This window comes from Manis pentadactyla, chromosome 9 (assembly GCF_030020395.1).
Source record: "Manis pentadactyla isolate mManPen7 chromosome 9, mManPen7.hap1, whole genome shotgun sequence".
Lineage (NCBI taxonomy): Eukaryota > Metazoa > Chordata > Mammalia > Pholidota > Manidae > Manis > Manis pentadactyla.
This window is the reverse complement of record NC_080027.1, coordinates 104,484,432-104,509,297: the sequence shown is the minus strand read 5'-3', so window position 1 is coordinate 104,509,297 and position 24,866 is coordinate 104,484,432. Positions and strand designations below refer to the sequence as shown.

At 33.8% G+C, this 24,866-nt stretch overlaps 1 protein-coding gene across 6 annotated transcripts in view; it reads left to right on the top strand.

The window, feature by feature from the left end:
• The window catches only part of COP1 (COP1 E3 ubiquitin ligase), a 214,678-nt gene that overhangs the window by 70,135 nt on the left and 119,677 nt on the right, over positions 1-24,866 (top strand). For all 6 annotated transcript variants that reach the window (XM_036918080.2, XM_036918082.2, XM_036918084.2 and 3 more), the window contains 3 exons: positions 7,259-7,316; positions 20,880-20,994; positions 24,593-24,728. In XM_036918080.2, the coding sequence (XP_036773975.1) occupies positions 7,259-7,316; positions 20,880-20,994; positions 24,593-24,728 (309 nt within the window). The remainder of the gene's footprint in view (positions 1-7,258; positions 7,317-20,879; positions 20,995-24,592; positions 24,729-24,866) is intronic.

Sequence of the window (24,866 nt, the reverse complement as noted above, 5' to 3'; positions counted from 1 at the left end):
TGCTTCCATAGCTGATAATCTAACACCCTTTAAATTATCAAAATTAAGGATATTTAAAGCATGCATTAATTGTTGATTTACAGTTAGTTTTATCCTATCAGGGAGTAATGCCCCTTTTCTTTCTTTCTTTTTTTTTTTTTGTTATCATTAATCTACAATTACATGAAGAATATTATGTTTACTAGGCTCTCCCCTATACCAGGTCCCCCTTATAAACCCCTTTACAGTCACTGTCCATCAGCATAGCAAAATGTTGTAGAATCACTACTTGTCTTCTCTGTGTTGTATAGCCCTCCCCTTTCTCCTCCCTCCATTATGCATGCTAATCTTAATACCCCCCTTCTTTCCCCTCCCTACCCACCCATCCTCCCAGTCCCGTTCCCTTTGGTACCTGTTAGTCCATTCTTGGGTTCTGTGATTCTGCTGCTGTTTTGTTCCTTCAGTTTTTCCTTTGTTCTTATATGCCACAGATGAGTGGAATCATTTGGTATCTCTCTTTCTCCACTTGGCTTATTTCACTGAGCATAATACCCTCTAGCTCCATCCATGTTGTTGCAAATGGTAGCATTTGTTTTCTTCTTATGGCTGAGTAATTAATATTCCATTGTGTATATGTACCGCATCTTCTTTATCCATTCATCTACTGAGGGACACTTAGGTTGCTTCCAATTCTTGGCTATTGTAAATACTGCTGCGATAAACATAGCGGTGCATCTGTCTTTTTCAAACTTGAGTGCTGCGTTCTTAGGGTAAATTCCTAGGAGTGGAATTCTTAGGTCGAATGGTAAGTCTGTTCCGAGCATTTTGAGGAACCTCCATACTGCTTTCCACAGTGGCTGAACTAATTTACATTCCCACCAGCAGTGTAGGAGGGTTCCCCTTTCTCCACAGTCTCACCCTCACCAACATTTGTTGTCGTTTGTCTTTTGGATGGTAGCTGTCCTTACTGGTGTGAGGTGATACCTCATTGTAGTTTTAATTTGCATTTCTCTGATAATTAGCGACGTGGAGCATCCTTTCATGTGCCTGTTGGCAATCTGTATTTCTTTTTTGGAGAACTGTCTATTCAGATCCTCCACCCATTTTTTAATTGGATTATTTGTTTTTTGTTTATTGAGGTGGGTGAGCTCTTAATATATTTTGGACATCAAGCCTTTATTGGATGTGTCATTTTCAAATATATTCTCCAATACTGTAGGGTTCCTTTTTGTTCTATTGATGGTGTCTTTTGCTCTACAGAAGCTTTTCAGCCTAATATAGTCCCACTTGTTCATTTTTGCAGTCGTTTTCCTTGCCCGGGGAGGTATGTTCAAGAAGAGGTCACTCATGTTTATGTCTAAGAGGTTTTTGCCTATGTTTTTTCCTAAGAGTTTTATGGTTTCATGACTTACATTCAGGTCTTTGATCCATTTTGAATTTACTTTTGTGTATGGGGTTAGACAATGGTCCAGTTTCATTCTCCTACATGTAGCTGTCCAGTTTTGCCAGCACCATCTGTTGAAGAGACTGTCATTTTGCCATTGTATGTCCATGGCTCCTTTATCAAATATTAATTGACCATATATGTTTGGGTTAATGTCTGGGGTCTCTAATCTGTTCCACTGGTCTGTGGCTCTGTTCTTGTGCCAGTACCAAATTGTCTTGATTACTATGGCTTTGTAGTAGAGCTTGAAGTTGGGGAGTGAGATCCCCCCTACTTTATTCTTCTTTCTCAGGATTGCTTTGGCTATTCGGGGTCTTTGGTGTTTCCATATGAATTTTTGAATTATTTGTTCCAGTTCATTGAAGAATGTTGCTGGTAATTTGATAGGGATTGCATCAAATCTGTATATTGCTTTGGCAGGATGGCCATTTTGACAATATTAATTCTTCCTAGCCACAAGCATGGGATAAGTGTCCATTTGTTAGTGTCCCCTTTAATTTCTCTTAAGAGTGACTTGTAGTTTTCAGGGTATAGGTCTTTCACTTCTTTGGTTAGGTTTATTCCTAGGTATTTTATTCTTTTTGATGCAATTGTGAATGGAATTGTTTTCCTGATTTCTCTTGCTATTGGTTCATTGTTAGTGTATAGGAAAGCCACAGATTTCTGTGTGTTAATTTTGTATCCTGCAACTTTGCTGTATTCTGATATCAGTTCTAGTAGTTTTGGAGTGGAGTCTTTAGGGTTTTTTATGTACAATATCATGTCATCTGCAAATAGTGACAGTTTAACTTCTTTACCAATCTGGATTCTTTGTATTTCTTTGTTTTGTCTGATTGCTGTGGCTAGGACCTCCAATACTATGTTAAATAACAGTGGGGAGAGTGGGCATCCCTGTCTAGTTCCCAATCTCAGAGGAAAAGCTTTCAGCTTCTCGCTGTTCATTATAATGTTGGCTGTGGGTTTATCATAATGGCCTTTATTATGTTGAGGTACTTGCCCTCTATTCCCATTTTGCTGGGAGTTTTTATCATGAATGGATGTTGAATTTTGTCAAATGCTTTTTCAGCATCTATGGAGATGATCATGTGGTTTTTGTCTTTCTTTTTGTTGATGTGGTGGATGATGTTGATGGATTTTCGAATGTTGTAACATCCTTGCATCCTTGGGATGAATCCCACTTGGTCATGGTGTATGATCCTTTTGATATACTTTTGAATTCTGTTTGCTAATGTTTTATTGAGTATTTTTACATCTACATTCATCAGGGATATTGGTCTGTAATTTTCTTTTTTGGTGGGGTCTTTGCCTGGTTTTGGTATTAGGGTGATGTTGGCTTCATAGAATGAGTTTGGGAGTATTCCCTCCTCTTCTATTTTTTGGAAAACTTTAAGGAGAATGGGTATTATGTCTTCTCTGTGTGTCTGATAAAATTCCGAGGTAAATCTGTCTGGCCCGAGGGTTTTGTTCTTGGGTAGTCTTTTGATTACCATTTCAATTTCTTTGCTCGTAATTGGTTTGTTTAACTTTTGTGTTTCTTCCTTGGTCAGTCTTGGAAAGTTGTATTTTTCTAGGAAGTTGTCCATTTCTTCTAGGTTTTCCAGCTTGTTGGCATATAGGTTTTCATAGTAGTCTTTAATAATTCTTTGTATTTCTGTGGAGTCTGTCGTGATTTTTCCGTTCTCATTTGTGATTCTGTTGATTTGTGTTGATTCTCTCTTTCTCTTAATAAGTTTGGCTAGAGGCTTATCTATTTTGTTTATTTTCTCAAAGAACCAGCTCTTGGTTTCGTTCATTTTTACTATTGTTTTATTCTTCTCAATTTTTTAAATTTCTTCTCTGATCTTTATTATGTCCTTCCTTCTGCTGATTTTAGGCCTCATTTGTTCTTCTTTTTCCAGTTTGGATAATTGTGATGTTAGACTATTCATTTGGGATTGTTCTTCCTTCTTCAAGTGTGCCTGGATCGCTATATACTTTCCTCTTAAGACTGCTTTCCCTGCGTTCCACAGAAGTTTGGGCTTTGTGTTGTTGTCATTTGTTTCTGTATATTCCTTGATCTCTATTTTAATTTGTTCATTGATCTATTGATTATTTAGGAGCATGTTATTAAGCCTCCCTGTGTGTGAGCCTTTTTATTTTCTTTGTAGAATTTATTTCTAGTTTTACACCTTTGTGGTCTGAAAAATTGGTTGGTAGAATTTCAGTATTTTGGAATTTACTGAGGCTCTTTTTGTGGCCTAGTATGTGGTCTATTCTGGAGAATGTTCCATGTGCACTTGAGAAGAATGTATATCCTGTTGCTTTTGGATGTAGAGTTCTATAGATGTCTATTAGGTCCATCTGTTCTACTGTGTTGTTCAGTGCCTCCGTGTCCTTACTTATTTTCTGCCCGGTGGATCTATCCTTTGGGGTGAGTGGTGTGTTGAAGTCTCCTAGAATGAATGCATTGCAGTCTATTTCCCCCTTTAGTTCTGTTAGTATTTGTTTCACATATGCTGGTGCTCCTGTGTTGGGTGCATATATATTTAGAATGGTTATATCCTCTTGTTGGACTGAGCCCTTTATCATTGTGTAGTGTCCTTCTTTATCTCTTGTTACTTTCTTTGTTTTGAAGTCTATTTTGTCTGATATTAGTACTGCAACCCCTGCTTTCTTCTCGCTGTTGTTTGCCTAAAATATGTTTTTCCATCCCTTGACTTTTAGTCTGTGCATGTCTTTAGGTTTGAGGTGAGTTTCTTGTAAGCAGCACTTAGGTGGGTCTTGCTTTTTTATCCATTCTATTACTCTGTGTCTTTTGAATGGTACATTAAGTCCATTTACATATAGGGTGACTATTGAGAGATATGTACTTATTGCCATTGCAGGCTTTAAATTCGTGGTTACCAAAGGTTCATGGTTAGCCTCTTTAGTATCCTACTGCCTAACTTAGCTCGCTTATTGAGCTGTTATATACACTGTCTGGAGATTCTTTTCTTCTCTCCCTTCTTATTCCTCCTCCTCCATTCTTCATATGTTGAGTGTTTTGTTCTGTGCTCTTTTTAGGAGTGCTCCCATCTAGAGCAGTCCCTGTAAGATGCCCTGTAGAGGTGGTTTGTGGGAAGTAAATTCCCTCAGCTTTTGCTTGTCTGGGAATTGTTTAATCCCTCCTTCATATTTAAATAATAGTCGTGCTGGATACAGTATCCTTGGTTCAAGGCCCTTCTGTTTCATTGCATTAAATATATCATGCCGTTCTCTTCTGGTCTGTAGGGTTTCTGTCGAGAAGTCTGATATTAGCCTGATAGGTTTTCCTTTATAGGTGACCTTTTTCTCTCTAGCTGCCTTTAAAACTCTTTCTTTGTCCTTGATCTTTGCCATTTTAATTAATATGTGTCTTGGTGTTGTCCTCCTTGGATCCATTCTGTTGTGGGTTCTGTGTATTTCCGTGGTCTGTTTGATTATTTCCTCTCTCAGTTTGGGGAAGTTTTCAGCAATTATTTCTTCAAAGACACTTTCTATCCCTTTTCCTCTCTCTTCTTCTTCTGGTACCCCTATAATATGGATATTGTTCCTTTTGGATTGGTCACACAGTTCTCTTAATATTGTTTCATTCCTGTAGATCCTTTTATCTCTCTCTATGTCAGCTTCTATGCGTTCCTGTTCTCTGGTTTCTATTCCATCAATGGCTTCTTGCATCCTATCCATTCTGCTTATAAACCCTTCCAGAGTTTGTTTCATTTCTCTGATCTCCTTTCTGGCATCTGTGATCTCCCTCCGGACTTCATCCCATTTCTCTTGCGTATTTCTCTCCATCTCTGTCAGCATGTTTATAATTCTTATTTTGAATTCTTTGTCAGGAAGACTGGTTAGGTCTGTCTCCTTCTCTGGTGTTGTCTCTGTGATCTTTGTCTGCCTGTAGCTTTGCCTTTTCATGGTGATAGGAATAGTTTGCAGAGCTGGGATGAGTGACGGCTGGAAGAACTTCCCTTCTTGTTGGTTTTTGGCCCTCCTCTCCTGGGAGAACAGCGACCTCTAGTGGCTTGTGCTGTGCAGCTGCGCGCAGACAGGGTTTCTGCTTCCTGCCCGGCTGCTATGGAGTTAATCTCTGCTGTTGCTGTGGGCGTGGCCTGCCTCGAGCAACTGCTCCAAAGTGGTGGAGTCGCGTTGGAGGGGGAGCGGCTGGGAGGCTATTTATCTCCGTAAGGGGCCTCCCTGCTCCCTGCAGCCCAGGGGTTAGGGTGCCCAGAGATCCCCGGATTCCCTACCTCTGGATTAAGTGTCCCGCCCTGCCCCTTTAAGACTTCCAAAAAGCACTCACCAAAACAAAACAATAACAACAACAACAAAAGATTAAATAAATAAGTTAAAAAAAAAACGCTCGCTTTTCTTTGTCCTCAGGCACCCGCTCACCGGTCTTGCTGCCCCTTTTCCCTAGTATTGGGGTCCCTGTTCCTTTAAGACTTCCAAAAAGCACTCGCCAAAAAAAAAAAGAAAAATGCCCTCTCTCTTTTCTTTGTTCTCTGGCGCTGGCCTCCAGTACCGGCTCACCGGTCTTGCTGCCCTGTTTCCCTAGTATCCAGGGCCCCGTGCACGCAACTGTGTCTGCGCTCTGGTGCGGATGGCTGGGACTGGTTGTTCAGCAGTCCTGGGCTCCCTCGCCCTCCCTCTCTGACTCCTCTCCTTCCACCGGGAGCTGGTGGGAGGGGCACTCGGGTCCCGCTGGGCTGGGGCTTGTGTCTTACCCCCTTTGTGAGGCGCTGGGTTCTCTCAGGTGCGGATGTGGTCTGGATGTTGTCCTGTGTCCTCTGGTCTCTATTCTAGGAAGTGTTGTCTTTGTTATATTTTCATAGATATATGTGGTTTTGGGAGGAGATTTCCGCTGCTCTACTCACCCCGCCATCTTGGCTCCGCCCTCAAGAATATAAACATTTTTATAATAGAAGTAGGAATGGAGAATTATTAAAAATGTAAAAATTGTAGGTTTATCATGGTATATATATATGTTAATGTCATTTTCAAGCATCAGTAGCCTTCATAGGCTCATTTATTTAAAGATGGAAAAGATATAGGTGTGATGAAGTGATAAAATAGAAATGATAAGGTAGAACTAATAGTAAAGGATAGTCTGGACTTCTACAGGTTTTTCTAGGGTTATGTAAGAGAATGCACAGATAAAATAAAAAGAATAAAAGGAGCTAATATAGAAAGGAGATTATGTTTGACCAGAGCAGAGAAAACTAGTGTATAGGTTTTGGGTTATGAAGGAAAGATCATTGGTATTTTATCATTTTATTTATTCCATTCCTTTGATAGTTTTCTTTCACATGAGTTGATTATCATAATATTTTGGAGCTATAAGGGACTCTAGATAATCTAGAGATAGCTAGTCCCCAATCATCTAACTGTATATAAGGAAACTAAATGAGTATAAGGTACTTTTCTAAGGGCATGTAGCTCTTTAGTGACATTGCAGGATCTGTTAATCATAGCTTTTGATTGCATGCCTGTGCTCTTCTCGCAATGCTCTGTTCCTTAAATAAAGTTCTAAATATCTTGTTAAACTATCTGAAAATGAAATTGAGGAATATACGTCTATGTATACACCTGTTTTGTGATTATTCCCTATTGACATTTTTTCATGTTGTGTATGTTTAAGGTGGTAGCATGAAAGGGGTAAATTGTTGGAATATTTGCTGATATTTTATTTATGAGCTATGCATTTATTTGATGTCTAATTAAATTATTGGCAGTAAATATTTCTTTGCTTATATGTATATATGATACATTTTAGATATGCTTTTTCTCTTGCTAAAATAATGTAAACACTGAAATCATTTTTCTGTCTTCATTTTGCAGTAGTATTATTGATTCCACAGAATACAGCCAGCCTCCAGGTTTCAGTGGCAGTTCTCAGGTAAATGACAACGTTTAACAGCCTGTTTTAGTGGTATATATATATGAATATAATCTCCCGAGTTGTAAATCATAGATTGGTTTACTGGAGTGTCCTGTCATAAAGGCAGCTGTTTTGAATGCTGTGGCATAGACAAGACTTGGATAGTTCTCATGCATAGGCAGCTATTTATTTGTTCATCAATGATGAGAAATTTTTATTGACATACTGGTATCATCATACTCCAAGAGGAAGAAAATTCTGTAAGAGGAAATTATAAATAATCAAGGCATTGTTTCTCTCAGGGATATAAGGTCCTTATAATCTATTGATAATCTTATGATGCATGGTTGTGTTGAAATATGAAGCTTTTCTCTGGAATTTAAACTGCAGGCTTGAGTAAAATAGACTCTAGCTTCACCTCTCTTCTTATTATTTGTATGACTATTTTGACTTTTATTCTCTTCATCTGTAACTCAGGGAGGCTGGTACTTCTTGAATCTAATTTTGAGGCCAAACTTTTTTTTTAACTTACTGAAATAATTTCAGGCTCAGATAAAAGTTATAAGAATGGTAAAAAGAATTCCTTTATATCCTTTATCCAGATTGTCCAAATGTTAACATCTGATTACATTTGCTTCATCATTCTCATTCTGTCTCTTACATATATACACATACAGTTTTCTTCTCTTAATCGTTTGAATAAGACCTAATGTTCCTTTATCTCTGAATACTTCAGTGTGTATTTCCTTAAAAACAAGGATATTGTCTTATGTAATCACAATGTAATTTTAAAATTCAAGAAGTTTACATTGATGCAGTACTATTATAATTCAGATTTTATAGATTGTCCTAATGTTATCCTTTATAGTAAAAGGGATGAAGTAAAAGATATGAAGCATTTTTAATGCATGTTCATTTGTATACTCATTTTACATGATAATGCAGTTATTTTTATTAAAAGTGAAAAGAAAAGTCTTTTGGATCATCAGTTTATGTTTGTATTTTTCTTTTCCCACTACTTAGATAATTACCTCTGTAACTTCTATGGTTAGTTTGTGTGACTACTCTGCATATCCTTTGCATGCATGCATGTATTTAGTCTATTTTTTAAAATAGTAAATTCATAGGTTGCTTTGTATTTTATTTCTGAACAGCGATGAAAATACCAGATCTGGTGTTTTTATGATATACTGAAATGTGTAGGAAGAATATTTAAAGTATTAAATTGAAATTTACTTGAAGATCTTGAGAGGGACAAGCAGTCTCTGAACTTGGAAATAGGACATTCACTGCTAGGCCTCAGTGTTCTCCTCCTAAACATAATCTCATAGGATTTGAACATCAGACATGGCCAGTCTGTTTGACTGTGATGAAATGAAACAAAAAACAAGATCACTTCATGAGCTTTTCTAAGCACATAAAAGAACAAAGTCACTGTGCAAGCCACAAAAAATGCCAAACACTCCTGTCCTGGCTAATATAAGCAATTGCTGCTTCCTAACTAATTACAACTCGAGTCTCAATGTAGTCTTCTGTCCTAGAGTAAGATGTATTAGATACTCATCACAGAATTATCCCCACTTCTTGACAGAATCCAATCCAGAGCAAAGCCTCACTTTTTTTGAACTCTCTCTCAAATGACTTAGCATGAGTCTTTGTCCTCTAAGTTGTTTCTAACACCATCTTACTGAGACACCTCTCTCTTACCCGTAGTGCGATGTGTTCTTTGTTGTAATGAGCAATAAGTAAAACTTGTTCAACTACAGGTTTGTTGCTGTCGGTCTCTGGCTGCAGGGCATTGACAAACTTATTACAGAGGAACAAGAAAAGACTTTCTACTATTGCCATTTATATAAATTTGTTTGGAATTCCTAGCAAACTCAATGAGCTAGAAGCAATAGAAATTGAATCTGGGTGAAAAAAAAGCAATCAGGATAGTATTTTGTTTTGCTTTTAGTTTTTAGAGTAGCACTTCTATTATCATGAGATAAAAGAGACTTATGGTTTGAGATTATACACTGAACTAATGTGTTAATATCCATCCAACCTTCATTTACAAGAAATCCCAGTAATATATTGCTATCCTTACACTGAAAATTAAGAAGAATTTATAGAAGATCAAAAAAAAAACTTAGGAAACCTGCTTAACTTGTGAATCACTGCATGCAGAATAAAAGCATGTCTAAGGATAAAATAGTCTGGGTCTCCCAGAAGTTTCCAACTTCAGTATCTACTGGAGGACAGGAAAGATGTTGAGGAGGAAATCCTACTAGTATTTACGGGATAGGACAAATATGACATAGCACATTGAAAGCCTTACAGTTCATTTCTATCTATACACTTTGGAAGAGACAGACCTAAAACAAGTTGACTCTAAAAGGATAAAAATAGAGGAATAGTTGAGGACTAGCTTGGCAAATTTAAGAATGCTAGAGAATATAACAAAAACAATAACAAACACAACAACAAAATAAAAATGCAGACAAAAGTAGAGCTCAAGGTAAAAAGCATAAAAATACAGTTTTTCAAATAAATAAAAGGTATAGTCCCCCAAAGTACTAATTGTTTTTGTGACATATAAAGCCCTGGGATATATGTAAAGCAAGAACTGTTACAAATTTTTAAAAACTGATTAAAACTTAAACATAGTGGAAGATTAAAAGTATAGCGCAAAGTTGTTAAGGTAGTAATAATAGTAGATGACATTTATTTTGCACTTACTATTCATGGACATTGCACAGAGTACTCTACATGTATTATTTAATTAATTCTCAGAACTTCCCTATGAGATAAGTACTTTTACTATTATTTTCTATTTTATTGAGGAGGAAACTAGGGCACAGAGAAGTTAAAGAGGTTGCCCGAGGTGGAGGGAGCTGAGATTTTTAACCCAGGCATTAAAGCTTCAGAGCATTTGCTTTTTAAGTACTCATTTATTCAACCAGCAGATCTTTTTTGAGTACATTTTACTTCAGACACTGTTACAGGCTCTGGGTATATTACTGAATGAAAACTAAAAGATAAAAAGCCCTGCCACAACCAAGCTTCCAGTCTAGTTGGAGAAATACTAACAGTAATAAAAATAGATTATCTTGAACAAAGAGGTGAAAGAACAAGCCATATGAATATCTCTGGAAGACATTCTATGCAGAGAGATAATAAGCCCTAAGGGAGAAGCATGCCTGACATGGTGTAGAAGTCCAGTGTGACTGGAGATGAGTGAGCAAGAGAGAGCAAAGTAGAAATGGGCTAAAACATAATGGAGGCCACTTGATGCCTGACTTTATTAGGCCATTATAAAGACTTTAGATTTTTCTTTGAGTGAGAGCAGTTAAACTTGGTTTAACGGGTACTTGTCTCACGTTATACTTTGCATCAGAGGATGCATATTATTGATAGTAGTCTTGGGGTATTTAGAAAATGGTTTGGTTCTACAACAGGATAAATTGTACCATCTACATTCTCTGAATCAGAACCCCAAATAAATAAATATTAAGAGAGACAGATTATCTTGAAGAGAGTAAACTGAAATCTACTCTGAACACCTTTGTGTCACAGAGTAGGTCCAGATGCTGATACTGAAACAAACAGTTCAAAAATAATGCTAGTAATAGTATATATCAAAACTTAATGAGATTGTGGTCAGCATTGTCTTAAGAAATTTATATGATTTAATGGATTCATTTTTAGGTAAGAATGAAAATAAATTAATCAGACATTCACTCAAGAAGCTAGGAAAAATTAAGATGGTAAATATAGAAAGACAAAAAAAGTTTAAGAAGTGCCCACATAAAATGTTTCAGTCTGTGGGTGAAACTGGCTATTATAATAAAGAGTACATTAAAATAATTTAGTTAGTGCTGATACATGCTAATAAAAATGGCCACCTTAATGAAATGTGTAATATTCAAGAAAAATTTTAAAAAATAGACTAGATTAAAGCAATTGTAGGATAGTTTGAATAAACCAAAAGCTATGACTTAATTTAATGCAATCCCAATTAAAAAACTCAAGAATATTTTTAAAGGTGCACAGAGAGTGTGACCAGTTGACTTTAAAGTTCATTGGTAGAATGAATGATTCAAAGATATGATAATTATTAGGTCATTTACCCATTAAGTTAATTAAAATGTATTCTAAGACTGTTGCAACAAAATGAGCACAATAAAAGTTAAAAGTCCAACTAAAAGGTGGTTTAGCCTGTAGTAAAAATGAATATATAGATCAGTGATGAAAGGGAAGATAAAGTAAATGGTGGTGTGATAGGAAACCATTTGCAAGAAATTGGGCTTTCTGTTTTATCACTTACCATAAGAGTGCAGATCAGCTAAATAATGATTCAAATAATAATAGAAATACAGAAATTAATAAAGAAGCTTATATATGAGAAAACACCATAAACAAAATTTTAAACCCAGGGAAAAGTATCATAAGTATGAGAGGTAAGTGGTTTTATTTCTTCAAAATGACAAATATTTCTTTTATTTCATCTTTTTGATGAAAGTTCCAAAGTTGGGGGAGAATGAAGAACATGGTAAAAAAAGATGAGGATTCAAATGGTCAGCTTACATATTAAATACTGCTCAACTTCCCAAACAAGAAAAGCAAAATATGAAGTAATGTAAGGTACTGAAGAAGTCATCTAATAGGATGTTTCAAAATGGGAAATATTCTTATGGTTTGTGTTTCCATTTGTGTGTATGTGTTGAGGTCTTGGTTATGGGTGAGCAAGAGGGAAAAGGAAGGGGGAGAGAGAGTTGGTAGTCTTCCAGGAATACTGTTTGGCAAATGCTAAATAAAAATGTGTGATTTGGTAGTTCTACAAATAGGAATTTATTGTAAGAAATGTTTCAAAGTACTATATAAAGACTATATATCGGTATTATTTATATGAGATTTATGTATCTGTAACTCGTCCCAGTCATAGAGTAAATTTGTATCACTTCATGAAAAATTTAGATGTCTGAGGATTGTAGATCTACTTATCTTCCCACCCCTTCCATCCTTTATGCTATGTGTATTATATATGCATAGATTATAAACCTAGAAGATAATATATTTGGTATAATTAGTCATATATTTAAAAACATTAAAATAACAAAATAGTTCTTTATATTTACTCAGATACTTGCCATTTCCCTTCTATTTATTCCTTCCTAAAGATCCATATTTTCCTCTAGTATCCTATGAAGGAAGCAGAGCTAATTTAGCTGGTGAATTAAACAATTATGCAAGTACTTTTTCTTGACACTACATTGTTTTGGTATATAAGTGAACTGCTTTATGCATACTTTCCATTTCATAACAGAATCCTTCTCAAACTCTTCCAAAAAATAAAAGAGGGAAGAATACTTCCAGACTTTTTTATGAGGGCAGCAGTAACCTTATACTGAAACTAGATGAAAATGCCACAAGAAAAGAAAATTACAGGCCAATATCCCTGATTAACATATATGTAAAAATCCTCAACAAAATAGTAACAAACTGAATTCAACAGTGTAGTAAAAGGAGCATACACCGTGATCAAGTGGGATTTATCCCAGGAATGAAAGGATGATTAAATATCTGCAAATCAGCCAGTGTCATACACCACATTAACAAAATGAAGCATAAAAATCCTGTGATATCACTATATACAGAAAAAACTTCATAAAATTCAACATCCATTTTGGATAACAACTCTGAGTGAAGTGGGTATAGAGGTAATGTACATCAGCATAATAAAGGCCTTATATGACAAACCCACAGCTAACATCGTACTCAAAAGTGAAAAGCTGAGAGCTTTTTCTCTAAGGTCAGGAACAAGACGGATGCCCACTGTCACTACTTTTATTCAGTAGTATTGGAAGTCCTAGCCAGAGCAGTTAGGGAAGCAAAAAAATATATATATATCCAAATTAGAAAGGAAGAAGTAAAACTGTCACTATATGCAGATGACATGATATTATATGTAGAAAACCCTAATGATTCTGCCAAAAAACTGTTAGAGATAATAAATTCAGTAAATTTGCAAGCTACAAACTCATGCAAAAATCTGTTGCATTTCTATACATTATATCAGAAAGAGAAGGTAATCCTATTTACAATTGCAGTAAAAGTAATAAAGTATCGAGAATTAAACAAAACCAAGGAAGTGAAATAACTATACACTGAAAACTATATGACATTGATGAAAGAAACTGAAGAAGACACAAATAAATGGAAAATACTGCATGCTCATGGATTGGAATAATTATATTGTTAAAATGTACATGCTACACAAAGCTATCTACCGAATCAGTGCACTCCCTATCAAAATTCCAATGCCATTTTTCATGGAAATAGAACAATCTTAAAACTTGTAGGAACCACAGAAGACCCTGGATAGCCAAAGCAATCTTGAAAAAGAACAGAGGTAGAGAAATCATGTTCCCTGATTTCTAACTATATTGCAAAGCTGTATAATCAAAACAATATGGTATTGGCATAAAAACAGACATAGATCAATGAAACAGAATAGAGTGCCCAGAAGTAAGCCCACACATATTTTGTCACTTAATTCATAAGAGTAGAGCCAAGAATATATAATGGGGAAAGAATATATTGTCTATATTCAATAAACGATACTGGGAGAACTGGACAGCCACATGCAAAATAATGTAAATGAATCACACCATATATACACATTAACTCAAAATGGATTAAAGACTTGAAAAGACCTGAAACCGTATAAAACTTCTAGAAGAAAACAGATGGTAATCTTGATACTAGTCTTGACAGTGATTTTTTGGATTTGACACTGAAAGCAAGGTCAATGAAAATGAACAAGTGAACTATGTCAAACTAAAAAGCTTCTGCACAGTAAAGGACACCATCATCAAAATGATACGGCACACTACTGAATAAGAATTTTTGCTTATCATATATCTGATAAGGGATTAATATCAATACATAAATAACTCATACAATTCAATACCAAAACAGTCCAATTAAAAAATGGGCATAGTATCTGAATAGACATTTTTCCCAAAGAAACATACAGATAGCTGACAGGTTCACAAAAAGATGCTAAACTAATCAGGGAAATGCTAATCAAAACTGTAGTGAGATATCACCTCACACCTACTAGAATGGCTGGTTATCAAAAAGACAAAAATTAACAAGTGTTAGGATGTGGAGAAAAGGGAACCCTTGTGCATTGTTGGCAGGAATGTAAATTGGTGTAGCCACTATGAAAACAATATGTTGTCTACTCAAAAAATTAAAAATTGAACCGCCATTTAATCCAGCAGTTCCACCTCAGGGTATTCATCCAAAGAAAATGAAAACACTAGCTAGGGAAGATATCTGCCCCTTCATGGTCATCACAGTATTATTTACGGTAGTCAAGATATGGAAACTTAATTGTCCATTGATGGATGAAAGGATAAAGGAAATGTGGTGTGTGGTGTATTCAGCCATAAAAGAAGGAGGAAATCATGGTATTTGCCTCAACATGAATGGGTGTTGAGGTTGTTATGCTAATTGAAATGTTGGAAAGACAAAGACAAATACAGGCATACTTCAGAGGTGTTGTGGGTTCAGATGCAGACCACTGAAGTAAAGCACATATCGCAATAAAGCATGTCAAATGGATTTTTTAGTTTCCCAGTATATGTAAAAGTTATGTTTAGACTCTACTACAGTCTGTTAAGTGTTTAATGGCGTTGTCTAAAAAAAAGTACATAACCTAGTTAAAAAATAATTTATTGGTAAAAATGTTAACCTGATCATCTGTACTTATGAGTAATAATCCCTGATCACAGAGCAGCATATCAAACAATAATAATAATGAAAAAGTTTGAAGTATCTTGAGAATTACCCAAATGTGACAAGGACACAGACTGAGTAATGCCGTCGGAAAAATAGTGCCAATAGACTTTATTGACCCACGATTGCCAGAAACCTTCCACTTGTAAAACTCAGGATTTGCCAAGCACAATAAAACAAGGTAAGCCTGTCTGTACCTTATGATCTCACTTATATGTGGAGTCATATACATACATAAACAAGGAAACAAACAATTCATAGCTTCAGAGAACAAATTGGTGGGTTGCCAGAGGATTGGTGAGGGTCAAAATGTGCAAACTTCCAGTTATAAAATAAGCCATGGGGGTATAATATGCAACCTAGTGACTACAGTTAATAATACTATGTTACATATATGAAAGTTTGAAAGAGTTTAGATCTTAAAGTCTAAGATCTTGATTAAGTCTTTTTGATTACAAGAAAAAATTGTAGAACTATATACAGTGACAGGTGTTAATTAGAGTTATTGTGATCATTTTGCAATATATACAAATACTGGTTATGTTGTACACCTTAAACTAATATAATGTTATTTGTTAATTACACCACAATTTTAATTGAAGTTCTTAAAAACTTTAAAATTTTGAAACTTTAAAAAAGTATCCTTGAGGGAAACAGACTTTATGAAATGTATCTTTGAGTTATTTCTTAATTAGAAGTAATGTTGAAGAATATAATTGTTACTGGTACTGGTGTCTTTGCCTTGATTTGTGCTAAGAGGCGAATACATTTATACTGACCATTGTATTTCTCTCGCAAGAACATACATAAACACATGAAAACAGCATATAACATCTTACTTTATTTAGTAACATAGATTTGACCTTACAGATATTTTGAAAGGATTTCAGAAACCCTTGGATCTGAGCACCATACTTTGGGGACCACACTTTGCGAACCACTGTTCTAAATTATGTTTATTCTTTAAAGCCATTCTTTATATTTATTTGTATGAAAATATGAGTGTGTGTGTGTTTAACATTTAATCTGTTTCAGTGTCTTGTACTTGCTCCTTGATCATAAAGATTACTATGTAAATAGTAAGTTTCATTCTGCATTGTTTCATTTATGAAATTAGTTTGGGACAGAGGGGTATTTTTCTATTGAAAAACTTGAAAATTTCAATTAAGCATACAGAACACTTCTAGCTTTATTTAGAGTAGGGCTTTCAGTGGAATTGGTAGTCTGCTATCATAACAGTTTTTTATTCCATTATACAAACATGTATTTCATTCATCTTTTGAAGATTATTGCTTTTGTATTCTTGATCATTAGTTTATATTAAGAATGTGAAATGAAATGATCAGTTTTGAGTGCTGCTTTTCTATTTTCAGTTTAATTCCTTTCACTGAAACAAATTTTTTTGTTAATTTTTAAAGATTTTGCATAATTTACAGGCTGACAGTAAGTGATCTTTTTGTATAATCAAGCTTAATTTACTCTATTATCTTGATAGTATTTTTCCACTATATTAGAAATTTTTCACTTAATGACCAAATAAGGTATTTATATGCTTCTTTTTTTGCTGTGGTGAAATTTAATTATCTTTGAGTTTGGTAAGTATGACTATCTTTCTTTAGAACTAATCTAAATAAACACAAGTAATGAACATTTTCTTTTGATTTCTAGCCATGTTTATGTTCTATGTGTAGGTAGAGAGTTTATCCGGAGTATGTGCAATCTGATTATTGGCCTTGTGGATTATCTGCAACCAATTTATATTCTAAAATCATTTATCCCCTTACAATGGATTTTTTTCTCCTTAATTTTTAAATTAAGGAGAAATTTTAAAAATTAAAAAATCTTAATTTTTTTCTCCTTTGGTTATATTTGCCTAATATATTTCTATTAATTTATATTAAGGTTATTTGAGAATTTAATAAAATGTGTATGATAATAACTCATGTATTTGCCAACAGTTACAAAGCAGCCCAGTTTTGGGCAGATTAAAAAGGAATAACACTGAATAAATATATTCATGAAAAGCTAAAAATAAATATTAGTATAATTGTGAAGATGAATTTGCTATAAAAACTGGAAGCTGAGTCAAATGGTGTTTTGACTACTTGTTTTATATGTCATATTCATGATTCTTATCATTAAAATCATTATGTTTTAGATTGTGAAGTCTTCTTTTTATTGAGCAGATCACTTTTTAAAAAATCTGTACTCTTCCCCTTAGAATTTATACAAATATTGGGACATAAAAAGGAATGTATTTTATAAATATGTAAATTAGAAGCATGATTATAATAAAAAGCTCTTATGAACTCAGCTCCTATGTTAACTACTAGAACATTAATGACACCATTTGAGTTACCCATGTGGTCCTAACAAATTCTGTCACCCTGCCTCATGCCCAGAGGTATCACTTTTCTGATATTTGTGTTTGTCAATGTGTTGATCTTTCAAAATAGTTTTACAATACATATATGTACTCCTGTATTATGCAGTTTGGCTGTATTTGGATTTTATAAAAATGATATCCTATTATGTAGTTTTCTGACTTGTTTTTTCAGAGATTCATTCCTGATGTCTGTGGGTATCCCTGGTTCATCGTAACTAATGTATATTATTCCATTTTGTTAATATACCACAATTTATCAATTGTCCAATCTTTGTACACTTGATGTGGTTCTAGGATTTTTGTTTTTGTTACTAAGGACATGCTTGTATATGTCTCCTGATTTACAGGTGCAAGAGGTTTCCTGGATGTTGCACATAGGAGTGGAAGTGAGGGTCATTTTCTCACACATCAGTGTTTTTTGTATTTTGAGATAATATGGAATAGTTTCTCAAAATCTTTTTATTAATTTAAAATTCCCACTAGTATATGAGTTCTAGTTTCTTTACATCTTTGTCAACAATTAGTACTGTTGAGTTTCTAAATGGTTGCCACTTTAATGGATAATAAATAGAATTTTGTTGTGGTTTTAATTTTCATTTTTCTGACAATGTATAGCCAGTATTTGATTTATTGGCATTCTTGTTTTATCTTTTGAACAGTGGCATCTTTTGTCTTTTCCCATTTTTTTTGTATCAGTCTTTTTCTTAATTACTTATAGGAATAAAATAAATGTATTCATGATATTAATTTGTTTCTTATGTGTTACAAATATTGTCTTACAGTTTGTGTATTACTGTGTCATCTTTTTATTGATGGATTTTGATAAGCATAAGTTACTAATTTCTGTGTCATGGTATTTATAGCTTGTATAATTAGTTGGGTTATTTTGTGTGTGTTTCATTTAAGAAACTGCCCTATTGAGGTCATGTTTATAGCCAGTGATCTCTTACATGGTCAGTTTTTGTAAATGTTATATGTATGCTTAAGAATGTTATTTTTCTAATGGAGTACAGTGTTCTATACTTACTTATTATTTATTAAACTTAAAAATTTTTATTTATTAAAGCAATCTTTTAAATTTTACTGTATCTCTAGTAGTGTTCCTGGCATAATCTCTCAGTTGAGTTGATGAGGTTAATCTCGTGCTATGTTGGTGGATTTGTCAGTTTCTCTACCAATTTGCTTTATGTATTTTTGAGACTGTGCTATTATGTATACTAATTGAAACCTGTGTGTTATGAAGTGGCTGTTTCCATCCCCATTAATCCTTTTCATCTTGAGTCTTTTTTCTCCTTTGGTTATATTTGCCTAATATATTATATTTTTATGTTATTTCAAATTTTCTGTTTCTTTATGTTGTAGATGTTTCTTGGGTAGATACGCAGTTGCATTTTGAAAAATCCATTCTATCACCCATTTGTGAGTGATTACATTTACATTTAGTGTGATTATTAGTATAGTTTCACTCTTTAATGCCTGCTGTTAGTCTTACAGCAGAATTTTGAATTTTTTTCTTATATTTTTACCCCTTTCTCCCATCCCTCTACTGTTTTAGGTGTTACTTATTCTTTTACTATCTTTTCAGTTGTTATCCTTGAAATTTATTCACAATTAACACCTCAGCAAAGTTTAAACTTAATTAGTATCTTAATTATCTTCCTGAACAACATAAGGACTCCAGAAAGCCCTCTTGATTCTCCTTGGCCTTATATGCTGTTATTTGGTCTGTTTTATTCTGTCTTATCCTTAACCCTATAAACTAGTTATCATCACTAATGTATACAAACAATATTTTTAAATCACTAGTAATTGGTTACTAGTTTCCTTGCTTCTTTTTCATTTTTGTGTTTCAGACCTTCCAGTTTGTGTTACTGAACTTTTCAAGCACATAATTGCAGAAATTTTTTTAGAAATTGGTTCTTTGTACTAATCTTTGTTTTCATTCACATTAAGAAATATTTTGCTCAAGATAGTTTGGTTGGACTTGAACTTTGGGTTATTTTCTTTTAACTTTTTTGAAGTTAATCAAGGTTCACTATGGTCTAGCTTTTTCTATTGCTGTTGAGAAGTATTTTACCTGTCTACTTGTTGTTTCTGTTAGGTACGTTATCTGCCTAATTTTAAAATCATTTTGGTTTTGGACATAAACACAGTTTCACCTTATTTTGTCTAATTGTGGATTTTTTAAAAAATCATTCTACTTCATATAAATAATTTTTTGTGTGTATTTATGTTTGTTTTCAATTCTGGAAAATTGTCAACAACAACTCTTCAAATATTTCTTCTTCAGTCTGTTACTCTGGGTCTCTGCATGCCCATATTTTAAGCTTTTATTATTTTGACTTTGATGTCTCCTATCTTCTAAGTATTCTATTGTTTTGACTTTTATCCTTCATTCTGGGTAATTCCTTCAGACTTATCTTCAGTTTGCAAATTCTCTTTTTAGTCTCCAAATCTTGTATGTGTTCTTTTGCAGGTATTTGTTCCCAAATAAGTATTGTCCTCTTCCTCTTCTGCACTATTGTATTTGGCTTATCATCATCTCTCTGAATTCAGCTTCCTGTTTGGTTATCTGTTTTATCTTGGTAATTGTCTTAGTTTCTTGTGATCCAAGTACTGCATTAAAATATTAATACCCACCATCTAGTTTTAGAAGAGTTTGCTTTAGAGTGTTTCACTTACAGTAGTACCTTCATATTTCTTACTTAATAAATACATTTGCAGTTGTAGTATACTTATTGGTGAACTTGTGTCATCTCAATATTGCATTACATGTCTTAGCTCTTTATCTCTTTATGTGCCTCAAGCATAATAGGTAATACCCATCTGTGGAAGAATTGTCTTACCCTTTCAGTTAATATGGTGTAGATTATATATTTAGTATCATTGACTTCTGTTTTTTATAGTATTTATATGCTAGTACAGTTCAGGTTCGTTGTCTTTGTTGGTATACATCTGATTTAGTTATCCTGATCTAATGTATATGTCAAACTATTTGGTGCATACATATTACCACCTGTTAATCTAATAATCAGTATTTATATATATATATATTATGCACAATTAAGCGCTCTTCCCATTATTCAAAGGGTACAGGGCTGCAATATAGGCATGATGAAACAGTTTTCTTTTGATAATTGTTTTCTAACAATTTCTGCATATTAAAAATCTCAAAATTCTGAAATTTAGAGTGGCAGTTATGTGGATTCCTCATTTAATTTGGAGAGTGAAAGAAGCTTCTTATTTTATTCTTGTAAAATTGGAAAATATGGTCTAAAAAATGCAGGGTTTTAACCATTTGTGATTAGCTTAATGTGATGAACTTTTGAGGCATTTGAGTATTCTGTGCAGAAGAAGAATATGGTTTATTGATTCACAAGTGTCTTTTCTTGTTATCACCACCATAGACAAAGAAACAGCCTTGGTATAACAGCACATTAGCATCAAGACGAAAACGACTCACTGCTCATTTTGAAGACTTAGAGCAATGTTACTTTTCTACAAGGATGTCTCGTATCTCAGGTATGTATCTGGGACTTCTTTTTAAAATATCTACAATTCATATTTCAAATCCATCTAGCTTCTTATGCTGGGTTTAGGGAAAGTCCTATTTATAAAGCTAAATACATATTTTTTTACATAATCCACCCAAGCCTTCTGGACATTCCTAGAGATTTTGGAGAACTTTAGTTTCCCATAGCTATATTTGTTCTCTTTCTCTGTTAGTGAATTTTTGATTTTTATATAGTGAGCTATGTAAATAAAGTAAAAAAAAATTAGTCACAGATAGGTAGCTTGCAAAAATAAGTTCCATTTAGTTGTCTCCTATCAACATTGAGTTCTAAGCACTGTCCTCTGTGCTAAGAATAAAAAGATGAAAAAAACAATTCTTATTGTCAAGGAATATTGTAAATCTAGTGGGGAAAGCACCTGGTAAATAATTCTATGTAATACTATATTCTACGTAAATATGCAAAGGGTGCTATGGGAATAGAGAAGAATATCCACTAATAGCTGGGAGTAGAAAGGCCAGGCTAAGTTGAAAATGGGGAAATGTAGGAATGATCACTGTAGGAATTTCAAAGAGTTATATTTAGTCAAGTTAGCATAAATTAACTAAAAAAAGGAATTAGAAACATGTTCAAAGTGAGGAATAACTTAGGCAGAGACATGGACCTGATACTATAGGTTATTTTTATTGCTGTAGGGAAGTGATATAGTTTGCCTCTTTTTGTTAGCTCTGATCTTTAGCCTTTCTCAGCTTTTTTGCCCACGAATGCAGTGGGACATTAATACCAAACCTACAGGGTTTTTTTGTGTTTTTTTTTTTAAGATTTATAGGTGATGCATATAAAATTCAGTGCTTGGTATAAGTTGGGTGCTCAGTTAATTTGATATCATTAGTAGTATACCTGCTCAAAATGAGGATCACCAAGAAATAAATGTGTGATACTTTATTAGTTGTTAAAAATTTGGTCGTGGTTTTCTCTTGAATAGGTATATTTGTATTATAATCAGAACCTTTGGACAGATTGATCTAGAAATTGGTGATGGATGAAAATATAATATGTAAAATTTACATAATATTTTTCCTATGAGGACTGGTAAGCATCCAGGCTTTGCTTATAAGTGTGTTTGAAATGAACAATTAACAGTTTTTTTATAGATGGATAGCTTTTTTTTTATTGCCTGGGAATTGAGCCTCAGTAATAGTCTGTAAACTACAGTAGGAAGCTGGTAAATTACAAGTGGTTGGAGGCCTACATTCTGACTAGCAGAAAGTTCATGTTAGCGCTTTCAAATGTTATTTGTCAGTATAATGTTGAAATAAAATCACAGGCAGATAATAAAAATGGGGGATTGGGATAGACTATTGTTATTGATAATTTTTAAGAAGCTAGCGGCATAGGCATACTGAGAGATGGTAAAAGTAGTCACAAACTAATTTATTTTGGGGATGTAGCTTTACAGGAAGGTAAAATAATACATTAAAGCCAGGAGAAAGGTTACATTTTTATTTTTGTGGGCATGGCTATGTTGTACTTAAAACATGTCCTCAGTTTTTAGGAATTTCAAGTTACCAATTAAAATATAAGAATCATTAAGTCAAAAGAATTACTACACTATATGCTACATGGTATACTAAGGATTTATTTATCTGGAGATACTAGGTTATCTTGAAGATAATTGTTCACATGAAGTTTAATAATTATTATAAAGAAAAACAACTACTTAAGGAAACTAGGCTTCTCTCCCTCATATTTTACATTTTGAAGATTTAAACACTAACTTATATTAACTTGTTTTTGATAAGTCATCTTACCAATTTGTACATTGATTCCCCTATCAATAATGCTAAATATGAAGTTTCTCCTAGTGTCCTTGACTGTGACTAGGTAATTTTAACTTATGTGTAATGGAGTACCTAAGAGTTTGATTGTCCTTTTGAATATTTTCAAATGAGAGTCTACTCCCTCCATCCCTAACATTTATTTTCAACTATGAAGATGAGAGATGAAAAGTAATGTCTTGCACTCTTAATTGTAACTGAAAGAGAAGGTAAATTATACAGCATTATACATACTTTTACAAACAAATCTGTAATTAGGAAAGGTGGTGTATTTAGCAGATATGTATATATATTGATCTTGAACCAACCAAGCAAACAAAATCCTACCTTTTTTTAACCAGTTCAGTGAAATCTAATTCCTGTACTTTGAGATATGGAAATAACAATTTTAGTGTTTTCTATGTATAACTTTTGTTGAAAGTAGATGTTAATGAGTGGGTGTTAATAGTGTAGTAACTCTTTTTGACTTAATGATTCTTACATTTTAATTTCATTATGCCAACTATCAATCTCAGAGGATATTTAAGAAGGGAAATCATGAACGTTTACATTAAAGTTCAAGTTGTGAGCATGTATGTGTATTAACTAAGAATAAGAAAGAAGGTATGAAAACACAGTACTGTAATAGGCTTATTTCAAATCTTAGGAATTTGCCCAAAGTAATTGTGTGTTTTATTTCTTTCTTTGTGAAGGAAAATACAAGTCCAAAATTTAAACAGTTTTGAAAGACAATGTTTTTTTATTGATACTTTCACTGTAGGCCTATTTCTTTTATTCATTCATTCATTTTGTTATCGTTAATCTACAATTACATGAAGAACATTATGTTTACTAGACTTCCCCCCCTTCACCAAGTCCCCCCCACAAACCCCATTACAGTCACTGTCCATCAGCGTAGTAAGATGCTGTAGGCTCACTACTTGTCTTCTCTGTGTTGCACAGCCCTCCCTATGCACCCCCACACATTATACATGCCACTGTAGGCCTATTTCTAGATTGGAAAATAGATTACTTATATTCTTATAATTGTATTCTTAGGTTCTTCATAAGCTGGTTTTGTGATTTAAGTGACACATTATTTAGTTATTAATAGTTTACTGAACTGTACTTAACTCAGAGTATTTGTATAGTGTCCTAGTGGATGGAATTGTTGTTTTATATATTCCACCAAGACATTTGAATGAAACTACTTTAAGTTGTTTCTGAGAATAATTTAAACATTACAGTTTTTTATATTTCTTCCCATAATTGGATTTGAAGCACTTCAAAGTATTATGTGAACAAATATTTCACTTTTTACTTAAGAACCAGTTACTTTTTCTGTAAATTATGTTCTTATACATTGTATTTTGACAGTACATTAAAAAGGACATGAAGACATATGCCTACGAACATACTCCTTCAAACTAACAAATATGCTGTCCAGTTTATATTCCCCTCTCTCCACCATCACTTTCTCCATTGATAAAGGATTTTTATTTTAGTGAATGATTTCACTTCTTTTGATGAGACATACTTTTTTTGTTTTTCTAAGAAAGTACTGCTCAAAAAAAAGAATGAATAGTATTTTCTTATTGGTGTTGAAAGAGGCAGTATCTTTCAAAGAATCAGTAAGAAAATTTTATTAAAGCTTAAGATCAGTTAATTATCTTGTGCATACTAGTCTCTAAATACTTTCTAAGAATTTTGGTTTGTACTTAGAATATAATTTTTAATCTGTGGATGTTGCTCTCTGATTTACAATTTTATTCGTTTGTTTTCTTCATGTAGATGACAGTCGAACTGCAAGTCAGTTGGATGAATTTCAGGAATGCTTGTCCAAGTTTACTCGGTATAATTCAGTACGACCTTTGGCTACATTGTCATATGCTAGCGATCTCTATAATGGTTCCAGCATAGTCTCTAGGTAAGTATTGGGAATTATTCTACTGTTTTCTTTTGCAAGGTATCTAGAATTGAATTTTAGAAGAGGAATTTGTTACCGTTAGGAGCCTGTATTCTGAAGTCAGGATGCCTGCCAATGTTTAGTTCTGTCTTCTCAGGC